This window comes from Equus asinus, chromosome 8 (assembly GCF_041296235.1).
Source record: "Equus asinus isolate D_3611 breed Donkey chromosome 8, EquAss-T2T_v2, whole genome shotgun sequence".
In the NCBI taxonomy this organism is placed as follows: domain Eukaryota; kingdom Metazoa; phylum Chordata; class Mammalia; order Perissodactyla; family Equidae; genus Equus; species Equus asinus.
The window spans coordinates 65809621-65833278 of NC_091797.1; the positions used below are offsets into that span (position 1 = coordinate 65809621).

Genomic DNA, 23658 nt, shown 5'->3' on the forward strand with positions numbered 1-23658 from the left:
TGAAGCTACTGAAGGATGTGTATAACTGAAGCAGAAAGAGCAAAGCATAGGCTCCTGCAATCAGATGTGATGCAGGCACAAAACAAAGGAAATCTCCAGGATGACAACGAAGGGAGATTCTCGGGATGACAAGAGCACTAATGGGCAACCAATCCAGACCGAAGAGGGGAGGGTCACGACATCAGACCTGGTGAGCGCCTGTCTCTCCAGCCTCATAAAACTAGCAGGGGATATGTTGCACAAAAATAATGGAATAAAGCAAGAAGACAGGACAATACTACGCAGAAGACAGAATTCTCACTCAGGAGGGAGGCAGAGGAAGTCCCAGGACGAGAGCTGTGCAGCATTTCAGGCAGACACAAGTGGCTGCGCCCAGGAGGGATCAGAACCAACAGATTACCCCAGGGGACCATCCTTGTGGACATGTGTGCAAAACGGCTATTAAGGAGTTTGAAAAGACATCAACAGATACAAAGAAAACCAAGCTGAGTGTGCATGTGGCATATTTAACTTTAGGAAACACAAAAACAAGAAGGCATCATTTAGAAAGAATGGAACTGGAGACTACTGCATCCCTTTATAAACCATTTAAAACTATATATATTCCTTTAAAAAATTAACTTTCAAGAGACACACCGACTTCTCACTGAGCTTTCCAATCTCACCTATGACAATTTTTCTTCCACAGTATTACCTACCAAAATGTGGTGGTGACAGATGTTGGTACCTAGGATCCCAGGTGGGAAAAACATGAAAGAACTGAAGAGTACTTTGAAATAGTTTTATTGGCTCATAAGACCTTTGCATATAAAAAAAATACCCAAAACACTATGCAGTATTAAATCACAATTACATTTTTTTACCAATTGAAACTACCCAGAATATACATTTTTTAAAGAAAAAAAATCCTACAGAACTAAATTCTGAAATGACATTATGACTTAAATACTATGACAAAATAGATAATTCCTTGTAACATTAAATCATTGCACAAAGCTGCCAGATATTTTCATAAGCATAACCATTGCACAGAGTGCAAGTGAACACAATTTCAATGTCACACATTTAGTTGAAGTGACTGCGCCTCCCCCTAAGGAACTCTTACATTTCTGGCACAAAATGTTGGTCTGTTTTGACTTCCACCAAGTAAACAACTTCACAATTCAGTTCCTCTCTCTTTCTGGCCCTCCCTAAAAACAACGAAATGGCTTCTGCTGTCATAGCCTCCGAGTCAGCAGCGCCTCTGCTTAAAGAAGTCGACTCCTCTCAGCTCCTCCGGCAGGTACTCCTGGTCCACAGGCTCGCTGTACATGGGGTTGTACTTGTAGCCCTTGCCGTAGCCCAGATCTTTCATCAGCCTGGTGGGCGCATTCCTCAGGTGCAGCGGGACGGGGGGCAGCGGGCCCTGGTGGTTTCGCAGGCACGCTTTGACGTTGTTGTAGGCGCTGTACACCTCAATAGACTTTGGGGCTCTGGCAAAATAGACGACACACTGGGCCAGGAGCACCTGGGGCAAAAAGGAAACATTTTATTATGAAGGTGCCAGAAGGTCTGTTTTGGAGAAAACTTTCTGATGTCTCTAGTTAGTTCTGCAAAGATTCCCACCATGCTTTTATTATCCCTACTTTGCCTACAGTCTGGATAACCACCTCTGAGAGAAAGAAGAAATTCCTACACGAGGCAAAAGGTTGACCAGACCAGCTGTTTTCTTTCTTTTCTAAACTAAAGACTTTTTATTAAGTGCAATTTTTCTTAAAACCCCAACACATAAAACAGATAACTATGAAGCTGCCCTGTGGTGGGTGAGCTTTCAGAGACTTCCTGCTCAGCTCCTTCAAGACTTCTGCCCCCAGGAAACCCTGAGTACTTCCCCTGAACCCAGGACGCCTGGAAACAGTCTGAAACAGGACCTTGTTGAGATCTAGGTGCCCTCTCTCTAGCATCTAAGCTTCTAAAATGGGAGTTAAAAAGCCAAGTAGCTTCTTCAGTGGGCCCATACACTACTGGCGAGGGCAGACCATAGACTGAAATCCACAAAGGGACAGAGCACAGGAGAAAGGAACTGGTTTGCAGAGAACTGAGCTGATTACGTTACCTCACATTCGGGCATGCCTATAAAATGACAGCCTTGGTAGGCAGCAACTGCTTGTGTTAATGCAGATGGGTCTGCCAGACCTGTCACACACACAGAAAGACAAAGGAAAGTTTAAGTCTTGATGCACACCCCCATCCTGACCTGTCCACCTGCTGCCGTGACCACAGACCGTCACTGCCTGTAGACTCTGCCGACCAAAAACTCCCAGCTAGCAAAACAGACTGACCTGGCTCTGACCTCATTAGCTTATTCAAGAAATATGTACTGAGTGGTGACTGTGTGGTGTCAAGAAGTATTTCCTTGTGGATAAAAACTCTACATCTCCTAGGAAAAGTAAGGGACTACAACAAACATAAGGAGGAAAGGCCATGAAGACAGTCACAAGGTTGGAGACATTATACACAACACATTTACTAACAGCAAAGAAAAGTAAAGCTTTTCTGATCTTTTTCTTAAGTGCCAGAATCTTCTGGTTCCATCTCAGGAGCCATCAATGAAAATCTGAACCCCTGACTGTAAAGCAAATTTAAAATATTTCTTTTATTCCAATACTCATGCTAAGAAAATCACCACTGAAGAGGAAACAGAAAACGGTGAGTTTAGGAACACACAGTGAAAAACACACACACGATCCCAGGAAATAAACCACTAAGTGCATTCTGAAGTCTCCTTATCTTCTCCTTACCTTTCCCACATGGTACCAAGAAATTCTTAGGCCAAAAAGCAGCAGCATTCCCTCCCCAACGCCACGCCACCCTGCGTGGACACCAGTTCTGGGCCCTCTCATCACACTTACCTATGTCCTCGCTGGCAAACCTCACAAGCCTCCTGGCCACGTACAGCGGGTCCTCTCCTCCTTCAAGCATGCGCGCGAGCCAGTAGAGGGAGGCGCTCTGGTCTGAGCCCCGCATCGACTTGTGAAGCGCAGAGATGCAGTTATAGTGCTCTTCCCCTGACACCACAAAAAGCACGCACTCAATGACAGGCAGGAAGAGGGAATCCAGAGAGCTCACGGGAGGGTTATCCAAGCCATACGTCCACCTCACTTGGCTGACTGTAAGGAAGCCTGGACTAATTTAAAGGGACCTAGGAAACCCTGGGGAGAGCGAGGTTGGACAGCTGTCCTCAAGAGGCTCAGTGGAGGGTGCGGTTCCACTGGCATGGGATGCTGGAGCAGACCCACGCAGTTCCCTGTGGGGCCTGAGGGCGTCTGGGAAGCTGGGCCCATTCAGAGTAGGTAGCTGCTGGAAAACCTGGGGCTGCCCACGCCAAGTGAGCACAGACCAGGCGAGGGGAGGAGACATTCACTTTGAAAGGTGGTCCTCCTGGATCTCAATGGATCTGCCACAGCCAAGAGAGGAGGGAGAGAGATTCTGAAGTTCTGGTTCCACTGTGTGCCCCAACTTTGAGGAAAGCAGACCCTGCCGTTAGGATAGAGAATCAAGTGGCAGGGACAGCTGTTACAGCCCATTTGTTCCTCAGTGTCATTTCCAGCTGCCTTTCCGGCATCTGAAGCTTGCGGTCATTTAAACCCCATGTAGGGACACCTGTCTGGCAGGATCCCAGAAGGACTGAGACACCAACCAACAGCTCAGGCCCTGAATGCACTGCAGCCTTTCTCCCTCACCACTGGGTCTACGCCCTTTCCACTTGAGATTCACATGTAAACAAATCAATGAAATGTGCTTTAGAAAAACATATTTAAGGAGGGAAACGTATAGCTAAACATTTGCATTTGCACACATTTCACTATTTTCTGCCCATCATCTCTTCCTTAAGTTCGAGGAGAGGGCATCCTCCTCGTAAGAAAGCAGGGGCATTATTTGTATTAGTGTTAGTCCTTCCACAGAAGCACCAATGTCCACAATGAGACCATGACCTGCTTTGCACAGCATTTGGGCCCCAGTAACAAGTCCCGATAGCTGACCATGCTACTAAGACAACACTTGGCCTTCAGATGAAGAGAACGCGGGACAAGACGCCGGGCTGCCTAACAGGAAAGGCCCGAGAGGCTGACGGCAGGGGAGTGAGCACCCCCACTGCACACAGACACCAGGGCAGACCAAGGGCTTCAGCCCAGTTACTGGATTTCTGTGGACAAACCGAGTGGTCACCTATCCCAGGGCTTCTTCAGCCAAGTTACAATACTATAGAGACTGGCTGGGAAAGCGTTCTGGGGAGAACCCACATGGTTCTGGCCAACCCCCATTCCCAGGCCTGCCACGCTGCCCCTGGGCTCTGCTCCTCTCCAGAGCTGAGCCTGGACACGGGGAGAGGACCAGGAAGTGCAGCCTCGGCCATCTCATGCCACCTCCACTTCACTTTCTATCAAATGTACTGACACAAAGTTTATTCATTTTCTCATCGCTTGAGTGGGGGTCAACGCTGAAAGGCAGTAAGGTTATGAGCATGGGCGCTGGGTTTGAATGCCAAACCTACCAGTCACATGAGCACGGGCAAGTTCCCCATCCCCTTTATGCCTCGGGTTTCTCAGCTATACAGGGGGATTACACAACTACCTAGCTCATAGGATTGTATAACATATGCCTGGAAGGAGTAAGCGCTATAGAAACATGGGAAGTGTCAGATGTTCTTCTGTGCTAGCTTCCATTTTCGCTTTCATCATATACCTGTTTATAACCTAAAATTTCATATTATTTATGCAGAACCCTGACCTCAGAGTATGGCAGAGAACTTATTCTCATTTGGAAATTTCTTTACTTTAATGCAGAAATATCTGAGCTAGTTAGTGGATCCCAGAAGTGGCTATATACTAGATGACATTAAAAGAAAAAATTAAAATTCTGGGGGTGGGGGTCTGTGCCTCACCAGAGTTATAAAAAGGCCTAAGAGCATAAGCTAGCAGGTTTCCAGGGCAATGCTTCTATCATCCCTATTTATGGAAGAAAGCCTGAAAGAGAACGATTCTCTAGGATCTGAATTGTATTTGAGTGTCTACAGACCCACTGTGCAGCAGACAGGCTACAGTGGGGTAGGCTGAGGTGTGGTTACACTAAGTGTAGGGCTTGGAGAATGTGTGGGTTCTCAAGCCTGGCCCCAGGCAGCCTCCACTGGGGCAGCAGAGCTACAGAGAAGGTGATTCCCAACATGCACGGCTCCCTGAGATGGGACGTGAGCCCCAAGAAGTAGGAACCGGAGGACTGGACATGTCTGACATCCTATGTGTGAGTGTGAGCAAGTGTGAGGGGGCGTGTGGGTGTGAGAGAGGAGGTGAGAGTGTGAATGCATGTGAGTGTGAGGGAACGTGCTCCAGTAGTGAGACTGGTGACTACCTGGTGGGGCTGGCAAGAAGGCAGCACCAACCATGGGGACGGACAGAGTCCTGGGAACCGATGAGACCTGGAGCGGAGGATGAGTTTTACCACTTGCTTTGTGAACTTAGGCAAGCTCCGTCATCTGTAAAATGAGGATAATAGTTAAAGCTACCTCCTAAGGTTCTTTTGAGAATTTAAAAAAAACCCAATGTATATAAAATACTAAAAAAATATTCAATGTTAGCTACTGTTATGTTAAATGGTAGCTTTCTGGCTACTAAATGCCAGTGTGAGAAACACGAAAGAACAGTTCCAGTCGGTCCAGTCAAAATGGAGAGTCCCTTTTAGGACACCTAAGAAGGGAGAAAGACCCCTGTGCTGTAAGCCCCAGAAACAACACGGAGTCCAGCATGTGGGAATACAGTCTACCTCTTAAAAGTTTTAATTTTGTTCATATCTCCATTTCTTGTATTTGGCCAAAAGTAAAGCAAAGCTCCACAGCCAGAATGTTTTACTTTTCAGATTTCCCAAGCATTCCTATGACATTCAGGAGTGCAGAGAGCTGGCCATCTGAGATCCTTGGACTGTGCCAGCAGAGGCCCTGCTGAGAGGCAGTCACATCAGAAAGCACACAGCACTGTTGGTTGAAATGTCTCTAACGCGTCCTGAGTGCTAATTAGCCCCTCCCCCATCAGCTGAGGAGCACTAAGGCTGAAGAGCTTCCCCAAGGTCACACAGCGGGTCCTATTCACTCATCAGGAGGCAGTGCCTGGAACCAAAGGCATTCTTAAGCTCCCCTGCCCCCTTCTCTAACCAGTAAGAAGTCCTTTCCATCATCAAAAAGCTTTTGGAAATATTACAGACATAGTACAGCCTACGTGATATCTAGAATCTTCAATTGTCAGCTTCCTTTTCTGGCACAGCTTTTAAAGGCGTGGAAATTCTACTCCAGTTACTGCAATATGACTCTGCCCAGAATCAAACAAACACTCAAGCCCCAGAAGTCCAGCCTAATCTACCGTACACTATCTTCATCACCCACTTCTTTTATAAAAAGATACAAATGTGCTGTGCTTATGACATTTAATATTGCCAGGTCACGAATTTAATAAGAGCTAGTATCAAATGTGATATTTGTAAACGTGGCTCTATAAAAACAGATACAGACACATAGCAAAATTAATTTTTAAAAAAGCTACACAAAATAAAAGCATCAAGATCCATGTAAACTTAATTTTTAGTTGAGACTCTAGAAATTAAGAGTTTTAATTCTCATTAAACTAATAAAAATAAGTCACTGCAACAGTCCTCGTTATTTACTATCATTATAAAAGATCACAAGAATTACCATCAATTGAATGTATGAGCTTTCAAAAATGCTTGTCTTCCTAAAAGGTGCTATCAGAATGGAAAAATATCTACCTTATAAGGTAAGTTTGAAGCCTGCAATTTCAAACCCAAAAACTCATCTCCGTTCTATCAGGACAGCTTCTGCTCTGTGCCTCTCTGCAGAAAGGTGAGGCAGAGCATCTGAAGCCAGGCTCTGAGGGGGAGGTTAACTCTATTACCAACATGGAGAGCCAGCTGAGAATCATGGCTATGCTTTGGACACAGCTGAAGGTCAGAGGTCTGGAAATAAGAATGTGCGCACTCTTTTTACATTTCAGTTACTCACCTGCTCGGTCATATAAAATGTGAGATCGCTGGAGGCCTTCCTTCACATCATTTTCAGTGATCAGAACTCTACTAGGAGAATAGGTTTGCCCACTCTTCTTACAAAACATTTTCCTAGAGCTTAATCTGGCCAGCACCGCCAGTTGCAGTCCATTCAATCCAGCTCGGGCGTCCCCGTCGCTGAGATAAGCCAGAGTGTCTACAGCTTTATCCTCTATGAACACAGAGGGCCTGCAACACAACCAGTGTTAGTTACTGTTACACATTTTTCATTCTGTAGCACTTCTCAGTGAACTCAGGTATCTTAGCAAGGTCACTAAAAAGGCTTCTGCCCTTTATCCTTAACTCACGTTGTTAATGCAGTTAAGCATTTTCAAGACTGAGAACTAACCTAACCTTGAGTCATGAGGGTATTTCGCTGTATAGACACCCACACATAAGCATATATGAAGGAGACAAGGAAAGTTTGAAAGTCACTGTTGACATGCATCTCTCTGGTACTCTCCTACAGAATAACGAAAAATACAGAAATACTAGCGCCCTATCGCAGTGTAGAGAGCACGTGCTTCAAATGCGGTCCAGAGCCCGACGTGCTTCAAATGTGGTCAGACCACTGTCCACACAGGACAGGAGCAGACTCGCACCACAATGCTAGCCCTGAAAGGCTCCAGATCATGCAGTTCAGTTCCCTCAGTTTACAAACAACAACCCAGGGCCCCAGTTCCTCGGGACACACTGGGACCTAGATGCAGGCCTCTAGAATTTTGGCCTGGGGCACACTTCCAAGAGGGTATTAATCACATGAAGTCTGCAAGGAGTGGCAGAGAGGTCACTAGTCTGGGCTCTCAGAAGGGCTAGCTACCAGAAGATGCTACCAGAATTTAGCTCTGAGATCTCGGGTAAGTCACCTAACCTCTCTCTGAATGTAAGGAGTAGAATTTATCATTATATTTCTAAATGCGGACCTTCATAAACAAGGTCTAACTAGGATTCGTTGTCAAGTCTAATTCAGCCAAATTTTCTATTTCTAGTCCAGTTAGACAAGATACCTAACACATTTGGTCACTTAGAGGGGTCTTATTAATTCTCGGCTAGCCGCTTGCTGCACATTTGCACAGCAAAAAGTAATTCTTCGAAGTTACACCTCACCCATGTCGTTGTCAACCTTCAGCTGAAAATGTCTATAGTAATTATAAGTCGATTAGGACTGCCCAAATCAGTTACTTGGAAAATAATGCACAGGCACCCACTGGGCTGGGCCAAGGCAGGGCGGCCATGAGAGGGAGCCCAGCTTGTCTGTGAAGGTCCGTGCTGAATCCCCTTCTGTACACCCAGCCCCTCTACTTCGCTTTGGTGAATCGCTTGAATAACACCAATTTGCATTTTTTTCACTACAAGATTTGTTTCTAACATCTTAAAGATTGCTTCATCTCATTCCCTTATTTACCAAAGCCAAGACTTCCAGTTATTCATGTCTCACCACACACAAGCACGTTTCGTCTTAGCTTTAAAATGAATGACTCTCTCATCAGACTCCTGATCTCCACCTGGGCCCCAGGGCCATGGTTACAGTCCAGAGGCCCATTCTCCTCCCTTCCTGCCCAGACACTACAACACACATCACTGGCACTTTGTAAAGGCGACAGACCATTTCCCAAGCAGATACTGTTCAGCAGACTTTAGGTGATTTGGAAGAAAATGACAGACAACACATACTAAAGAAAATGTGTTAGAAGGGACCAAAATCAGAACCCCAAGTGCCTGAAAGGGAAGGGCGCTCCTGGGGCTCGGTTAGTGCACATCATCTGCGTGTCCGTGGGGGCTGGGGGGGGGCAAGGAGAACCACACTGCCTGATCATCTCATTTTAGCCTCAGAACTAATAAAAGCAATGCCATCTCTTTGGAAAGCTTCCTAGCAACCAAGAGCCTGCAGGATCATTCGCAGGAAGAAAAAGGCATAAAGCAGGAGCCCTAATCAGTCCTGGCTGACTGAGGCGTCACTAGAGGCTGGCCATCTGTTGGTCACGGTGGCTCTCTCTCCATCCCCACTACATGTCACGCACTGAGGAGAGGAATTACATTTTATTCTTTCTTTGTATCCCCAGTGCCTGGTAGAGAATAGCAATATGAATAGGCTAATTTCAATTTTTCACAATCTCAGAGTGAAACATTTATTTTTTTAAAAATTATAACATAAGTATAAAAAACCCTTATCTCCATCACCTAGAGATAAAAAGTTACTTGTTCAATTTCCTTTATGACCCATCCACCCACGCAATCATCAACCACATATTTAATTTTTAAAACAAACTGGTATCATACCATGTATAGTTTGCATCCCTAACAATTAAATAATATTTTGAAAAACAAGCTACTTAAAACTCTGAATATTACTTTTTTACAAATTGCATATTATATAAAATTTTAAAAATAGACACAAAGGGGTAAAAATCACCTATTGCAGTATTACCTTAACATTAGTATTTTGGTGTATATCCGTTTTCTGCGAATTTGTCCGTGGTATATACTTGAGGCATTAAGTGCTTCTGGGATAGAGGAAAGATGGGAGGCCTTATATAAATGTGTACTTACTATACTGCCGATTTCCACTAGCCCTCACAGAGAGTCAGAGAGTGGACCTTATTAATTATGAGAAGCCAACTAGCAGACTGCCCATAGACGTATAAACAGTACACTGTGAATAAGCCTTTAAAAAAGGGTATGTATTTTATGTGGTTGGAAAATAGGATTCTTCCTTCAATTTTTAAACTCTTAACCAAAGTCCAAGTTCTAGTCTCACTCTTCAATCAGGTTTGGAGCCATGGGGAACGGGAGTGTGGCCGCGATAAACCCAGACCTGGGTGCTTTTTCACCCAAGCTCCCACTGCTCCATCCTTCCTCCCCTTCAATAGGGTCCACATTCCAAGTTTCAGCCCTGTCCAAAATGCGTGAGTATTTTTAAACACAAATGAATCCGTGAGCAACTCTGTTCAACTAATAAAAGGCGACTGCTGATGGCACTCACAATGGTCACCCAAGTAAATTAGCAAATGGAATTCACCATGAAGTATACTGAACAGAACGTTCAAGAGGTTCTACCCACGCCCCAATAAATCCTGAACCCCAGTTTACACTACCTAGGTTCTGAGGAGTAATAAAATGTGTTAAAATACCTTGAGATCTTAGGAGAGAGAGCAGAGGAGAGTCCTTATGCCACAAATGATGAAATAAGGGAGAGTTTTATTGATATTCGCAAAGTTCCTCAGCAAATACTAACTATTGCACAAACTATCTTGAAAGAGTGTGCCTGGTCCAGAGAATTTAACATTATTTTTAAATGTAAGCATAAACTTATAAAATGTTTTCCATTTGGAAGTAACTGTCCAAAGTCAGAATAGAATTAAATGAAGCAAAATCTACTTTGGAGTTAGAGTGCTTGAAATTTCATAGCATCCTATAGAGAAATAAGCAATAGATAATAAGTTCTATTGTTATAATGTGATTAAAAAATCTGTTCGATAATAAGGAAAAAAATAGTTACGTGCATCAGAAAAGACCATAATCCTAATTAATAAAACCTAAAGATAAAAGACTTAGAAACTCTTTGGAAAGCTTCCTGTTTCCCCAGCTGAAGTGAAATGCTCGTCCTAGGGAGACGGGAAGCACACTGTAAAGACAGCCCCCTCCCGTCCTTTTCTCTTTCAACGCCCTGAATCTTTCTGCACAGTAATATCGGCATTTTGAGGACTCTATTTAGATGTCCAGATGTTTAAGCTAGACAAGGAGTGAAGACCGTGAAAAAGTACCTCTTATTTCACGGCATAACAAACAACATATATGGTTCAATTAAACTCTCTCTCCCTAAATTACAAAACAATACCCCACAAATCTCTTTCACTAAGGAAAAGGAACAGTCCACAATTAAGGCAAAAATTGCTAACCCATGATTCTCAACCAGGGATGTGCATCAGATTACAGACAACTTTCCTAAAATTCTCTGTGTACACCTTACCACAGACTTACTGATTCTGAAATCTCCAGGGACAGACCATGGGCACGTGTATTTTCAAAATGTTTTCCTGGTAAATGTGATGTACCACATCTGGTTAAAAGGCAGTACTCCGAACTATAGATGGGAATCTTTTGTCCCTAATCCTTTACAAATTAATACAGTGTTGCCCTTACATGAAGAAACAGAGAGAAAAGTTAGAATTTTAATACCCACCAGCAGCATTTTAACTTGGTACTAAGTGAAAGTTACTTTTTTGTTTTTTTTTTTTGTTTTTTTTTTGTGGGGATTTTTGCTGAGGAAGATTTGCCCTGAACTAACATCTGTGCCAATCCTCCTCTATTTTTCAGTATGTGGGCTGCGAGCACAGCATGGGTGCTAACAGAGCAGTATAGATCTGTGCCTGGGAAATGAACCTGGGCTGCCGAAGCAGAGCACACTAAACTTAACCACTAGGCCACCAAGCCTGGCCAGAAGTACTCTTTTAACTTGGTACCTAGGCCCCTTCTAACAGCTGAGTAGTTAGAAACACACCTTCAAAAACTGACTCCATTCCACTGAAGTTGGGTGATCTTGGGTACGTTACTTAACCTTTTGGTGCCTCGGTTTTCTCATCTAATAAAGGAGATAATAACACCTACCTGGAAGAGGATTAAACAAGGTAAGCTAGGTAAAGTGCTTAGAGCAGTGCCTGGCACATCATCAGCACTAAAAAATGTTAGCTATGTTTAACAGCAGTGACGAGCATTGATTTAATCAGACTGTTCAGTATCATCCTCTCTAGAACTGCAAATCTTCAAGGCAGATCCCTAAGCTCTGCTGCTTCCGTGATAACCAGAGTGAAAGTAAAACAGAACCAAACCTTACTTTCTGCAAGAGAGAACACAAACTTCACAGATGCTGCCTGTCTAATCCCACGAAGGCACACATCTTTCCTAACTACGCTACACTATGTTCCTGGTAGGCTGCAGTGGGATGAACAGTGGCCCTAAAAGATGAGTTAAAAGTCCTCATCCCTAACCCTGTGTATGTGACCTGTGAATGTAACTATGTTCAGGATCTCAAGTGTGGGCCCTAAATCCAACAACCAACATCCTTACAGGCAACAGTCAAAGAGAAGCTAGAGGGACACAGATGAGATGGCAGTGTGAAGATGGAGACAGAGATTAGAGTGATGCTGCCACAAGCCTAGGAATGCCAGGATCCACCAGTCCTGGAAGGAAGGACTCTCTCCTAGAGCCTTCGGAGGGAGTGGCGTGCCAACAGCTTGATTTCAGACTGGGAGCCTCCAGAACTGTGAGAGAATACACTTCTGTTCTTTTAAGCCACTCAGTTTGTGGTAATTTGTTACTGCAGCCCCAGGAAACCAATACAAGGTTTGGGAGATCTGTGTTTCTGGTTGCCAGTGTTTTTATGTCATCATTTTAATAATGTACATTAAGGTATCTTTTTTTCTTTATATTAAAATGTTTTAAGGAAAATTATTAAAACCCACTCTAAACCCACAACTCATACTGATCAGTATCTTCTACTGTGGTATTCCACGACCTTTCTTCCTCTTCAATGTGAGAAAAGATCATTACTAAAAGGCAGCAAAACTGTTTAAACTTCTATTAAAAACAAAACCAAAACCAAGAAACAATCCTGCAGCCATCCTGTTTTGGGGCCATCTTGTCTGGGCTCTCCTCTCAGGACGATCAGAGAAAAGCCCCAGTCTGAGTCAAGCCACAGCACCTTCACTTCAGAAGGACAGAAGCCCCTTCAACTCTTTCAACCAACTCTTCGGAACTCTGTCTAGTTAGACAGTAACAGAGCAATTAGGGCATCTCATTTCACTCTCTTCATATCCACCAACTTATGCACTGTCATCTGTGCATGAACAACTGATTCTTTAGGGGTATTTTTGAATACACATGTGTTCCGTGATCTGGAGTCTACAATCCCTCAAAGCAGCAAGTACCGCAGGGTGATAAACACTAGTTTACTTTCTCACTGTCAGCAGTACATGCTCATCAGAGGATAGGGACCATGGATTATCCCCCTGGCCTCCAAAATTAACCCAGTGCATAGATAATGTGCTTCACTGTTCGTACCATGTGACCAAAATGCTTAGAGAGCAAAATACATGAAAACTGTTCATTAACCATACAAACCAAGGGAACTATGGTACAGATAATTCCACATAAATTACCAGCTTACCTCTATTTCTCTCTTCACAAACAAATCACAACTGACTATAGAGTAGTCATGTGCTATACAACGACATTTCAGTTGACGACAAACCGCATGTACAACGGTGGTCCCACAAGGTTAGTACCATAGAGCCTAGGTGTGTAGTAGACTATATCATCCAGGTTTGTGTAAGGACACTCTACGATGTTTGCACAACGACAAAATCAACTAATGATGCATTTCTTAGAACACGTCCCCATTGTACTATTTTACAGATGTCTCATTAAAGCTGGGAGGTAGTAAAAAGAGGGAGGAAGATCCTGTTCTTTGGCCATTTGTCCTTCCTGTTGCCTGAAATGCAGATATAACGGCTAGAGTTGCAGTAGCCACCTTGGGGCATGAGGCGGAAGCCACGTGCTGAAGGTGGAAGAGCAGAAAGTTAAGGGCCCAGGCGCCTGACCATACTGTGAAGCTGACTAGGAGCCGCATGTTTTATACCTGTCTACCTTCAGACTCTTTTACACGAGAAGGCAAATTCTATCTTGTTTATGCCACAGTTAATTTGATTTTTTCCTGTTACATGCAGCCAAACCTATCCTAATTGGTGCAACAATGCTGAATAGTCCCTCCTTGCAGAAGCTCTTCTCTGTGGGTATCCTCTGGTTTTCCTCCTGCCTTTCCAGACTTCGTCTCCTCAGGCTCTTCTTCCACCCAATAAATGCTGACCAGTCCTCAACTCACTGCCCTCAGCTCCTGGCTTAGGTCAAATGCATGGGCTCTACTATCTCTGAATGCGGGTGGTTCCCAAATCTCTGTCTCAAACCTCTCTACAGGCTCCTGACTTCTACATCTAACTGCCTAGGGGGCCTCTCCATACGAATCACCCGGAGGCCCCACAAACTGAACAAGTCCCAGACTGAACTTCACATCTTCTCTGCTCCTCTTCCTATGATACCTTTCTTGTTCAAAAGTGTAAACTACTTGCCCAGTCACTAGATACGAGTCATCTTGATACCCCTCTTCTTCCCTCCTCACACCCAGGCCTATAGACCTGACCGTGCAATTTCTGAGAGCAGCTCCTGCCTTTGTTCAAGTCACCTGTATTTGTCATTTGTCCTCAGCATCACTGCGATAGCCTCCTAACTGGTCTCCCTGCTGCCCCAGGGGTGGGGGGTGGGGCATCTCAACTCCCTCCAATCCACTCTCCAATGCTGCACTCATCTTCCTAAATGTACATCTGAGCATGTCATTCTCTTGCTCAAGATCTTTCTATGGTTTCTCATAGCTCTCCACATCGCTTTTCTTACCTTAGAACACAGGTCTTTCATAATCTGGCCCTGCTTCCCTCCCTGGCCTCACTGACCACCACTTTCTCATGCCTACTCTTCCATCAAGCCACAATGGATGGATCATGCTATTTATTACCACCTTGCCTTTCACATGCTATATCCCCTTGTCAAAATGAGCTTTCCATTTCATCTAGTTAAATTTGCTTATTCTTCAAAATCCAATTCAGCATCCCTTCATCCAGGAGGTGAAATATTTGATTTCACATATCCTAGATGCCTCTTCTCTATACTCACTGCTCCGTGGGCATAACTCAATCATAGCATGTCACTGCAAGCCAATTACTCATCTATCCCTTTATCACACTTGGAGCTCTCTAAAGGCACAGGAATGTGTTTCTCAACACTCAGCCAATGCCTGGCACATGCAGGGCCTTCAATTTATACTGAATAAATAAACATAGGAGGGAAATAAAAAAAAAAACACTTTTATCTCATATTAATGGGAATTTATCATGTACATGTGTATACCGTATGAGAATTCACAGTTCCTCAAGTAAAATCAAGAACGGTGTAAGCATCAGATTGCTTAGTTGCCAGATCCAGCACCTGCTCAGCTCCTCTAAAGCACAGCTTTAAACAATCTGGGAATTCTCTGTAAATGTTCTAGTTGCTATCTATGGCACCATAACATGACATAAAAAAACAAATGCACACATTTCCCAGAGAGACAAAGTAATTACTTTGGGTTAAGTCCTTCCTTCCAGCTAGATTAGTGTAACCAAATCTAATTTACGTCTACAAGAATGCATATACAGTTGATGCCAGTCAGCAGGGATTTCAAAGTAAAATTTTACCTAAAATTGAAAGAACGCGATCCACTCTTAATTATCCATAGCAATTGGGGTGGCCGGGTACTAGGAAATCCTTATAATGTAAGAATTGGTTTTATGGCCCATGATATCTCCCAAATTAACTTCTTGTCAGAAGTGCTAACAAGCAGACCAATTAATTAAGCTTAAAAATCTTTAATTTTACTCTGCTTGCTGCTATAGTTTGCTTGGGCAATAGTACTAAAGAATAAGGTTCTTGATACCTAGATAATCAGCCCTTATGTTGGACCATACCAAAAAAAAACACAAAAATTAAACTATTTCTCTCATATTGAAAGCCACAATTTATTCATTCACGAACCATTTACTAAGCACATATTATATGCTAGGCAGTGTGCTGGGGATATGAACAAGGAGGACAAGTTCCCATTCTCCGAGCCCCTTCAGGAAGGCGGGAGATATAAGAAAGTAAACAAGAGAATAAAAAGAAGTCATAATTAGGATCAATTCTAAATGAATGATAGTGGAAAAAGTAAAACAATCTACTAGATATGGGAGGTTTTCTCTCACTAAAACGCAATTTTAGCAAATTAAGAATCACTGGCTCATCTTTGTATCAGGCTCTCAGTTTCTGTAACTAAAGAAATCTTAATTCTTTCATTTGATCCTCTCAAATTTTAATGTGCATCCAAACGAACTGGAGATCATGTTAAAATGCAGAAATCCTTTTTAAGATGAGTACTGTGGTTCTACCATCCTTCTCATTTCACTTAAATTATGGCATGGCAGTGATCAAGGAGAGGAAAAACCTGAGGGTATCTGAGGAGCCATGCTATAACATGATGACACGAATGAAATAAAATTACTCTAGAGAAATAAAATGCAGAATATAAAATTGTGGATACACTACAATAACCAGTACACAGAAAAATGTTGCACTGTTCCCCCTGCCTTTCAATTTTTCTTTATCACTTGGTTATATGAATTTTGTAGTGAAACTGTTGTTTAAAAGAAAGCTACACTAGAAGTGTGGAGCTGGCAGTAGCCCCTTTGACCCCGACAAGAGCCCAGCAAACACAGAGCTCGTAAGTACGAGCACACCTGACTGGTACCGACAGGTTCCATACTTCTTGTTAGCCCCAATTCTGATGGCAATCTCATCACAATTCTCCTCTAAAATGATGCGACTTCGCTCTGCTGGGGGTCCCTGGCCATGTTTCAGGGCTTTCAGGAGGCATGGCATAAGTCCTCCTACATCTGAGACAGGAACAAATGGGAGGCCAGACACACAGGGAGAGACTGTTGAAAGCTAAACCCTGAGCCTAAAACTCTGTCTTGTTCTTTAATCCTCGGAGAAGAGTGGCTTCAGAACTGGGCCTCAGGACAGGCATAGCAGCTGTGGGGTCCACAGCATAAAGAGGCAGGCTTTAGCCTCTCATCAGACCAGATTACATTCCACTGCATTATTTCAGCTGACACATGAATAAACGACATCTGAAGAATATATCCTAATATAAATAAAGGAGAACCTCTGACCCAAGAAATCGAATTGACTATCCACAATATATACCCTGTGTATTAATGAACTTACGCAGCACTCATGATACAGAAATAGATTACCTAAAGGAAAGGGACAACCTCTGATGTGTCAGTTTCAGTTAAAATTCCTTTACTCTCATGGAACTGATGAGTTTGACTTTTAGAGTGTGAAAAATCATTCTGAAAAGATTTAAACAATTCTATGGTAACAATTACATTAATTTTCACTTAATATTTTTAAAAGAAGAGTAACCTTCAGGAAAAAAGAAACTAGAATCCGAGTATAAATCTCAAAAGATTTGTCAGTTAAGACTATTCCATGAAAGAAAATAATCAATAAGGCTTCCCATAGTCTTCCAAGCCTTTAAGAAAGGGTGCTAGGAAAAGAACCAAATCCCTAACACAAAAGCAAACATCCAAGAACTAAACTAATAGGCAAGGCAATCTCAGAGCTTGAAAAATTACAGATGTGCCCACTATAAACTATAAAATGCATCTTAAAGGAAATGTTTGCAGAGATATGTGTGTCGTATAACTGAGCACTTCCCTCCTCTTTTGTTTTCATTACTAGACCAACATTTCTTTTCTATTCCCACCCTCTCCTTCTGCTGTCCAGCCCTTTCTGGCCCTGTGCCAGGGGATTCTCCGGGAGGTGTGTGCCCCTAGGCTACTGCCCACAGTCAACTTACTCGGAACTGCTGTTGCTGCTGTGGCTCAGAGGGTCAGTGGGACGGCTGGAGTCTAGGACGTGGATTCCCAGTGAGTTGATCGCTCGCATTAAAATAGTCACCATTGCCTCTACTGGAAGCTTCTCAAGAACAATAACCCGACAGCGGCTCAGAAGAGCAGCATTGACCTGGAAGGAAGGGTTTTCTGTGGTTGCCCCAATCAGAGTGATCGTTCCACATTCCACGTGAGGAAGGAAAGTGTCCTAATCATGGGAGGAAAACAGAAGAAACTGATTCCAGTCAAGAACAACCTGCAGAATCCTATGTAAGTTGCTTATCCATTCCTTCCTCTTTCTAATTTTGAGTTCAGGAATAGCAGCTTTATATTCAGTGAATGTGGATGCAACACTGGGAGAGCACAGCTTGTGCTTTTTAAGCCTAAAACACATCTTCTGGAATGCCAATGTCTAAGCCTGTTCTCTTGTTGGTAGACTAATAGCTTAAAGTAGAATTCTAATTTCATTTCAACATAAATGATTTCTTTACTGAGAAAAGCATCTTCTATCCCAAGGCTGAACTGACACACCGCTTAAATACAACAGCTATTTATTTACAGAAGTTTAAGAAAACACAAAAATATTAATATTTCCAAAATCTCCTTCCCCTGTGATAGTCAATCATACTGTTATTCTTCCTAACAAACTTAGTAAATATGTACCAGTGAGTACGTAACCACCAGATGCTGCTGTCCTATGGGTGGGAAAATTGTCCAATATGAAACCTGGAGCACTAACATCCAGTCAGAACTCTAAAGGGTCTATATAGTCAAAGAGATTCAAATCAGGAAAAAAACCTTAGTAGGGTTTTGTAAAATGTTTCTATCACTGATTAAAAGCTGCAAGAAATATATCAAAGAAAAAAGTATACCTGAATCAAAAGTTAATGTTTATTTAGGAAAAATACAAAAGTGGCTTTGTTTATAAAAATAAATTGTATTTTTACTTTTATTTCAGAAAGCCACTTAAATAAGTAGTAATGATTAAATCTTGTAACATTCGTCTTGACAAGAGCCTGACGTTACAGAAAATCGAATCTTTAATTTTGAAAATAACAAGTAACACTCTATAGGGGAGAAATTAAAAAACATTAATGATTTTAAAATCAGTTAACCTGATCACTATGACTCCTAACATTTAGATAAAAAATTTCTGGTGGCTGGCCCGGTGGTGCAGCGGTTAAGTTCACATGTTCCACTCTGGCGGCCCAGGGTTCACCAGTTTGGATCCCGGGTGCAGACCTACACATTGCTTATCAAGCTATGCTGTGGCAGGCATTCCATGTATAAAGTAGAGGAAGATCGGCACACATGTTAGCTCAGGGTCAGTCCTCCTCAGCAAAAAGAGGAGGATTGACAGATGTTAGCCCAGGGCTAATCTTCCTCAAAAAGAAAAAAATTTCTGAAAGTTGGAAACTTGATCCAAAGCTGCTTTTCTGATATGTATAGCTCAGGGATATCCCAACAATTTCATTTATTACACAAAGAAAGCATTTTATTGTCACCAAAAAGCACTAAGAAAAAGCGGGGAAATCAACTCAAAGGGCTTGGGCTAACAGCCTATGCTTCTTTGTAGACAAGAAGTTAATAATGGTAACTACAGTCCCTAGCATTTGTACAGTGCTTTATGCTTTTCAAAGTGATCTCATCTACTTTATATTCTAGTTAATGTTCACAATGACCAAAAAGTAGAAGGAAGTTAATATACCTGCTGAGATTTATTGAATCGATGAATCTCATCAATAAAAAGGATGGTTTTCCTTTTGAAAAAGCTCTTTTCATTTTGAGCCTGTTTTATGACATCTCGCACATCATTTGTCTTGGCATTTGTTGCAGACAATGTCACAAATCTTATGCTATGTTTCTTGCTGTTGTTGGCTATGATGTGAGCCAGAGTGGTCTAGAAAAGATGAGAGATTTCGGAAAGCTGATCAGAGAGAAAAGCACCCATGGGTACTAACACAAGCAGCATAAGCACTATTTACCAAGCAACCTGAACTCTGAAGAATGCTTAGCAGCACAGATACAATCTGAAATACCATAGCACATTTTTAAAAGTTTTTTAAAAAATGTTATAAATAAAACAGGAAAGTAGCTAAACCTTAGGCTAATCCTGACCTTTTCTCCTTTGTACCTAACCCCATTTGATTCCTTTTTTGGGGACTCTGAGATCTTTGGAATCCCAGTTAAGAGCGGCTGTCTTGATTTAGCAGAGCCTGGGTGACAGCTGTGACTGCTTCCAGCCAAGAAAGCGTCACTGCTGAAGGCCTAGGTGTAGAACTGGAGTGCAGGACCACAGAGCCAGTCAGCTCCACAACTGGATGCCCATCGGTACAGCCGAGAAAGGAGAGTGAGCCTTTAACGGAAAGGCCAATGACAGCTGCCCAGTATTTAAGATGACCGCACGCCACTTCTGAATGTCTGCTTTGGAAGCAGATGAAACACCACCACTTTGATTGTGTTAGTATGTAGCAAAAAACAGAGAGATCCCAGGAAAACACTTCTCAGTACGTAGTACTTAACGGGTGCTCGATAAATACCCGTATGCTGTTATTAACATTATTATTGTCAGTGGTATAGTAATAAAAATGGGAATAAAGAAAAAGGAAGACTGTTTAAGAGAGGGACAAATGTGCTCCTGAATGAACGGAAAGGTGGCACTTTATTTTCTAGTAGTTATATTAGTAACATTAGATACTGCGGCTGCTTCTTCAGTAAACCCCAGCCTATGGGCTCCCAGGCCACGTACTCCTAGGCTTAGGAGTACCACCAACCACTACACTGAGAGCCAGCCCACTAAATCTCTTGACCAGCATCTTCTATGAGGTCGCCCTACTCATCTCCCTAGGGACTTTTTTCTTGCCATCTGGGACCATCAACAACAGGCTGATCAGGCGTTCTGACCATCTTACGTAAAGAGTTCATGGACAATTAAAAGAATGCTACTGCTCAATCCCCTAAATGGGGTAACAACTAAATCCACCACCACAGGACAACGTTATTCCGGACAGACCTGATTTATTCCTGGCCAAAGGAAAAGTGTGAGTGCAAACAAGGCAGCAAAACGACTAGGATGTATGCCAGGAATTGGAGTAAAGGGAGATGTGACTAACTATTGGGAAATGAAGCTGGAAAGAAAAAGTGGAGAAAAATCTAAAAGTTCTTGTTTACTAAGAAGTCAACCTCAAAGCTATGAGAGTCCCTTTCCACTCAGATGCTGAATTTTGCCTTTCACCCACTGGTGCTCATTCCCCTCCCTCTTACTGTGGATAAAAACAATGCTATATTTAAACACTTCTTAGCCGCCTCCTTTTTCAGTCTTAACTCCTCCACCGTTTCTCAAGTGCTCTTCCAATGGTATGTTTTAAGATTCCAATATCCTAACTGTCCTCCTCTGGACTAGTGCTAATTCCTAACAAAGTACACAGAACTGAACACCAAGGTGCACCGAAGTTTCTTCTGTAAAGTGCAAGACGTTGTGAAGACACTCACGGAAAAGGCTAGATGAAAATGACTTGCAGAGGGAAAACTTTTCATACTAGTGTTGTTAACATAGTCTCAAGGACAAATAAAAACCACTCTCTTAAAAGAAGCCAGCAGCTAGAAGGAGGAGAAGGAAGCACAATAGAAATAAGAAGTTTTTGATTATTTTTTTCAAAGCTGAATCCATATACCTACAAATGGAATATACAAATGTTCCTTTGCAATTTGTAGCATGCTGTTTCCTTGAGAATTAGGTCATTAAGGTGGCGCTGGAACACAAAGGCAGATCATAATCTAGGTCCACGTATTCTTGTAAACCTATGGATTCAGGCATTTTCATTTTGAAAACGACCAGAAAACACGTCTTAGGAATCTGGGAGGGTGTGCCTTTTTCACACCCATCACAGACTCGACCTGTGGACGCTGCTCTCTTAGGCCTTAACATCCAGGGGCGACGGGGAGATTCTCCGGAGGCGGCCTCTGCCACGGCTCTCTGACCGTCAGATCCACGGCCGACCCGTAGACATCTATACTCGGAACCCTTCGGCCAAGGCAGCACTCACCTTGCCGCAGCCCGGCGGCCCCCACAGGATGAGCGAGGGGATTTCGTTCGTCTCCAGGAGGGACCGCAGCAGGGTCTCCTGCCCCACGGCTCTGCTCTGTCCGATGTAGTCCTGCAGCGTGTCGGGGCGCATCTTGTCGGCCAACGGCTTGCCCTCCAGCATCTGCCGGACCTCCTCCGCCGCCAGCGCCCGGCCGTGCGCGCGGCCCCCGCCGCTGGCCCCGAAGGCGGCGGCAGCAGCCGCGGCGTCGGCATCCCAGTGGCCCGGGTCGTCCTCGCCGTCCGCATCGGCGTCCCCGTCGCCATCGCCGTCGCCCCCCGCCTCCTCCTCCTCCTGCGCCTCCGCCTCGTCCCAGCTCCGCGGAGACGCGCTGCCCGCCGCCGCGGCCGCGGCCGCCGGCCTCTTCCCCGAGCCCTTCCTCCCGGGACTGCTGGAGCGGGCCACCGGGAAGTCGGGGATGAGGCGGGCGCCGCTGGGCGTGGGCGGCGCGTCATAACTCTCCCGGCTCTCGGTCTCGCCGCCGTCGTCGCCCTCCTCGCCCTCGCCCTCGCTGCTCTCGGCCGCCGTCGGGGTGGCCGGCTGCTTCAGCGCCGAGCTCTCCGACAGCCGCCGCCTCTTGGCGCTGGGCGGCGAGAGCCCCTTGGCCCGCTCCCCGGCGCGAAGCGGCCCGGCCGAGGGCTCCGCGTGCCCCGCGGGGTTGAGCAGCAGGCAGCGGTCCAGGTGCGAGTTGATGTGCGCGGCGGGCATCATCTGCAGGCACACGGGGCACTGCACCTGGTGCAACTGCGACAGGAAGGGGTCGTCTTCCGGCCCGCTCACCTCCATGGTGGCCGCCGCCCGCGCCCACGCCCGCGAGGCCGCAGCAGCCCCTCCGCACGCCGAGGGCTCGCGATGCCCCCGCTAGGCCCCGCGCCGCGCGCCGCTCGCTCGGGGAGGCGGCAGGACGCGCGCGGACCGGGGGAGGGCGCGCTCTGCCTCACGTCCGGAGCTTCCCGCGGCGGCCCACCCTCGCGCGGCGCGTCGGGAAGAGTAGTCCGGCGTGGTTTGCCCCAGCCGCCGCGGGCAGCGTCTCGCGCGGCCTGTCGGGAAATGTAGTCTGCGGCGTTCGCCCTGGCCGCCGCGCGTCCACTTCCGGCCGGCGCCACCAGCCACCCTTGCGAGCGGCCGAGGAAGCGGGTGCACTGCGCGCGCGTGGGCCTGCGCGGCGGCGAAGGGGGCGGCCCGGGGCGCCAAGCAGGAGTTCGCGGGCTCCGCGGTTGCGCCTGGGAAAGCGCTTCCTACGGCGGGGGAGCTGAGCGTGCGTGCGGGGAGGGCGGAGGGACGGGAGGGGGTCCGCACACGCAGGAGAGCCCAAAACGCTCCAGTGGAAAACTGGTCAGAGGGCCTGAACCAAAGAAGGGGTGCGAACACTTGCGCTGGGAGGAGACTCCCGCCTCAGCGGCGGTCAGGGAAACGCAGAGAGAACGCGCCCCGCCCGCGAGGGTTTTGCCTTTTTCTCCAGGGCTTCTAGCCGGAAGCGCGTACCTGGGTGATTGCCTCCCGTCTGCTCTTTAGCGGTTAAATATTAGAAATGGACAGTTCTACGCGGGGGTGGGTCCAGTTAGGGCATGTCTAGATGCTGTGAGGCAACCGGTTAAAATTACGTTATAGCCGGTGACAGACAACGCCCGCCATAAATGAAAAAAGATTAAAACCCAAGTGTGGTGTTCTCCATCTCTGAATGATAGGATTGCCATTTTCTGTGACTTCTGTAAACATCTTCAAAAATGTATCATAAACCTGCATGTTTGGTCTTTGAGGAAGAAAAGAAACTGAGGGAGAATGAAGGATGAAAAACAAGGAATTTTAGAAAGGAACGAACTTTTCTAAAAGTTGACAAAAATGGGATTTTTATTTCATCTTCTGCACAAGAACATCTCCTTGGAACTTGTGCAAAAGCAAACTCCTAAGGGTTTTAGGAGCCTCTTCCTGGAGATGATTTTACAAAAAGAGGAATGACTCACAAG

At 44.9% G+C, this 23658-nt stretch overlaps 1 protein-coding gene across 2 annotated transcripts; it reads right to left on the reverse strand.

Annotated features, from left to right (window-relative positions):
* Nucleotides 1-760: 760 nt before the first annotated feature.
* On the reverse strand, nt 761-22615 carry WRNIP1 (WRN helicase interacting protein 1). 2 transcript variants are annotated; one of them, XM_044773348.2, is made up of 7 exons: nt 21653-22615; nt 19315-19506; nt 17573-17814; nt 7046-7275; nt 2892-3047; nt 2096-2175; nt 761-1507 (listed from the first exon to the last, which is right to left on the reverse strand). In XM_044773348.2, the coding sequence occupies exons 1-7, from the start codon at nt 22475-22477 to the stop codon at nt 1232-1234; spliced, it is 2001 nt and encodes a 666-aa protein (XP_044629283.1). In that variant the 5' UTR covers nt 22478-22615; the 3' UTR covers nt 761-1231. The 2 variants fall into 2 exon arrangements, with proteins under 2 accessions (XP_044629283.1, XP_044629284.1); XM_044773349.2 differs by lacking the exon at nt 2096-2175.
* Between the last annotated feature and the right edge of the window lie 1043 nt (nt 22616-23658).